This window comes from Rosa rugosa, chromosome 4, assembly GCF_958449725.1.
Source record: "Rosa rugosa chromosome 4, drRosRugo1.1, whole genome shotgun sequence".
Lineage (NCBI taxonomy): Eukaryota > Viridiplantae > Streptophyta > Magnoliopsida > Rosales > Rosaceae > Rosa > Rosa rugosa.
This window is the reverse complement of record NC_084823.1, coordinates 53976320-53979192: the sequence shown is the minus strand read 5'-3', so window position 1 is coordinate 53979192 and position 2873 is coordinate 53976320. Positions and strand designations below refer to the sequence as shown.

Below are 2873 nucleotides of genomic sequence, written 5' to 3'. Positions count from 1 at the left end.
CTCTCACGCAAAAATATATATATATATATATATATATATATATATATATATATATATATCAATAAATTACATTATTTTATTTCGAAACATCTCATTGTTTTTATTAAGATTGTAAGATCACTCAAATTTAAAACCGGTTATATTACTTTTTTTTTTGAATCGAAGGAGGTCAACCATTTATTGAAAATGAAAGAGTACAACGATACGATGCCAAAAGACAACAAGAAATGAAAAAAACAGCCCGGAAAGAAAAATACATATGAAATGTAAAAACTTAATAACGCAAGGAGCAGCAACGTCGAGACGCAGCGCTGATTTTACACTACGGATTGCAGCCGTGTAGTGAATTGAGTAGTCGGTGGTTTGACTACCCATCGAACTCCAACACACAAATTGACAAAAATCAACTTGGCGTCGGAATGAAGGCACTCTCTCACCTAAAGATCGAAGCCGGCCAAGGGTGTCAGAACATGGCCATGTTGGCAGACGATCTTTCACGAACAAATACCAGAGAAGTGGGTCCTGGATCCAATACCAATAAGGCACAGGAGCCCCCATCCATTCTAGCAAATCATAATCAGGTCAATACCAAACTCCACCCGGATCCCAGATCCGACTCCATCTGCCAAGCCCACCTGATGCCAACGAGCTCGACAGCAGCACCGGCGGATGCGTCTTGAGCACCGGTTATATTACTTTTTTTTTTTTTTTTTTTTTTTTTTTTTTTTTTTTTTTTTAACCTTAACTCCCCTCCAAAAAAAAGGGGGCGTTTTACCATAACTAACGCAATCTTTACCGAACACCAGAGTCATGAAAGACACCACAACTTAGTAAACCAACCATATTTTCAGATCACTACCTAAATAACTACAATAAAAACCAAGCATGCGATAACGGCCAATCCAACAATCCAATCGCCAAACAAGATTTTAAGAACAAATCAAGATAAAATTCACAACATAACCCAACAGAAACAGAGCAGACGAAAAGATCAAGCCTCCTCCTGAACGTCCTCCTCATCTTCATAATCATACCCTTCCTCATCTGCAGTGGCATCCTGGTACTGCTGGTACTCTGAAACAAGGTCATTCATGTTGCTCTCTGCCTCAGTAAACTCCATCTCATCCATTCCCTCTCCTGTGTACCAATGCAAGAAAGCCTTTCTGCGGAACATAGCAGTGAACTGCTCACTCACCCTCCGGAACATTTCTTGAATGGAAGTGGAGTTGCCAATGAATGTCGAAGCCATCTTCAGACCGGTTGGTGGGATGTCACAAACAGTGGACTTGACATTGTTGGGGATCCACTCAACAAAGTAGGATGAATTCTTGTTTTGGACATTGATCATCTGTTCATCAACTTCCTTGGTGCTCATCTTACCACGGAACATTGCTGAAGCAGTCAAATACCGCCCGTGACGAGGATCAGCAGCACACATCATGTTCTTGGCATCCCACATCTGTTGAGTGAGCTCTGGAACAGTGAGTGCCCTGTATTGCTGGGATCCACGAGATGTAAGTGGAGCAAACCCAACCATGAAGAAATGCAATCGGGGGAATGGGATCAGATTAACAGCAAGCTTGCGGAGATCAGAGTTGAGTTGTCCAGGGAAACGAAGGCAGCAGGTTACACCGCTCATGGTAGCCGAAATCAGATGATTCAGATCACCAAAGCTTGGAGTAGTGAGCTTCAGTGTTCGGAAGCAAATGTCATAGAGAGCTTCGTTGTCCAAAACCATACACTCATCTGCATTTTCAACAAGCTGGTGAACAGAGAGAGTCGCATTGTATGGCTCAACCACAGTGTCAGACACCTTAGGGGACGGAAACACAGAGAAAGTGAGCATCATTCGGTCTGGATATTCCTCTCTGATCTTAGAAATGAGAAGTGTTCCCATTCCAGAACCAGTACCACCTCCCAGAGAGTGGCAAACTTGAAACCCTTGCAAGCAGTCACAGTTCTCTGCCTCCTTCCGAACAACGTCAAGAACCGAGTCAATCAACTCAGCGCCTTCAGTGTAGTGACCTTTCGCCCAATTGTTCCCGGCGCCGGACTGTCCAAACACGAAGTTATCCGGCCGGAAGATCTGACCGTAGGGTCCAGATCTGACGCTGTCCATGGTGCCAGGCTCCAGATCCATGAGCACGGCGCGTGGAACAAACCTGCCGCAACTGGCCTCGTTGTAGTAGACATTGACGCGCTCGAGTTGGAGCTCGTTGTCGCCCCCGTACCGGCCGGTGGAGTCGATGCCGTGCTCGGCGCAGACGACCTCCCAGAACTTGGCTCCGATCTGGTTGCCGCACTGGCCTCCCTGGATGTGAAGGATCTCACGCATTTTGAATGCGACTGGAAAACTAGGGCTTCAGAAACAAGAAGAAGAAGAAGAAGAAGGTTCTCAAATTCTCAGAGAGAAATGAGAGAGGGTTTGGATTTTCCACCGGTTATATTACTTAAACGGTCTAACTTTTAATAAATTGTTGATACATATGCAAATAAAAAGAACCGAAACACCCTTGCTTTTATCTAATTATGTTGTCCACATGGCGAAATCCTCTTAATTTGACAAGCCTCTCAGTAAAAGAATTTCTTCGGGTTCATACCACTCATTCTTATTAACACCCAATTAACCATATGAAACACCACGTACATGTATTCTATCTGTGTTAATTGAAAATATTGTATATCATGTACATGTATTCTATTTGTGTTAATTAAAAATATTGTATATACACATCAGAAACAAAATAATTCAACTTGAGGAATAATTCATTTCACCTTTTCTAAAGGGTGATTTTTTCTTTATCAGCCACTTTTCAGATTGACACGAATTAATGTTAAATCGTACAGGGCCCGAATGCCTTTCAATCATGGAA

General features: G+C 42.9%; 1 protein-coding gene across 1 annotated transcript; it reads right to left on the bottom strand.

The window, feature by feature from the left end:
* Positions 1-811: 811 nt before the first annotated feature.
* Positions 812-2421, bottom strand: LOC133743329 (tubulin beta-1 chain). The gene has a single exon (XM_062171212.1). The coding sequence runs from the start codon at positions 2333-2335 to the stop codon at positions 992-994; it is 1344 nt and encodes a 447-aa protein (XP_062027196.1). The 5' UTR covers positions 2336-2421; the 3' UTR covers positions 812-991.
* Positions 2422-2873: the final 452 nt, after the last annotated feature.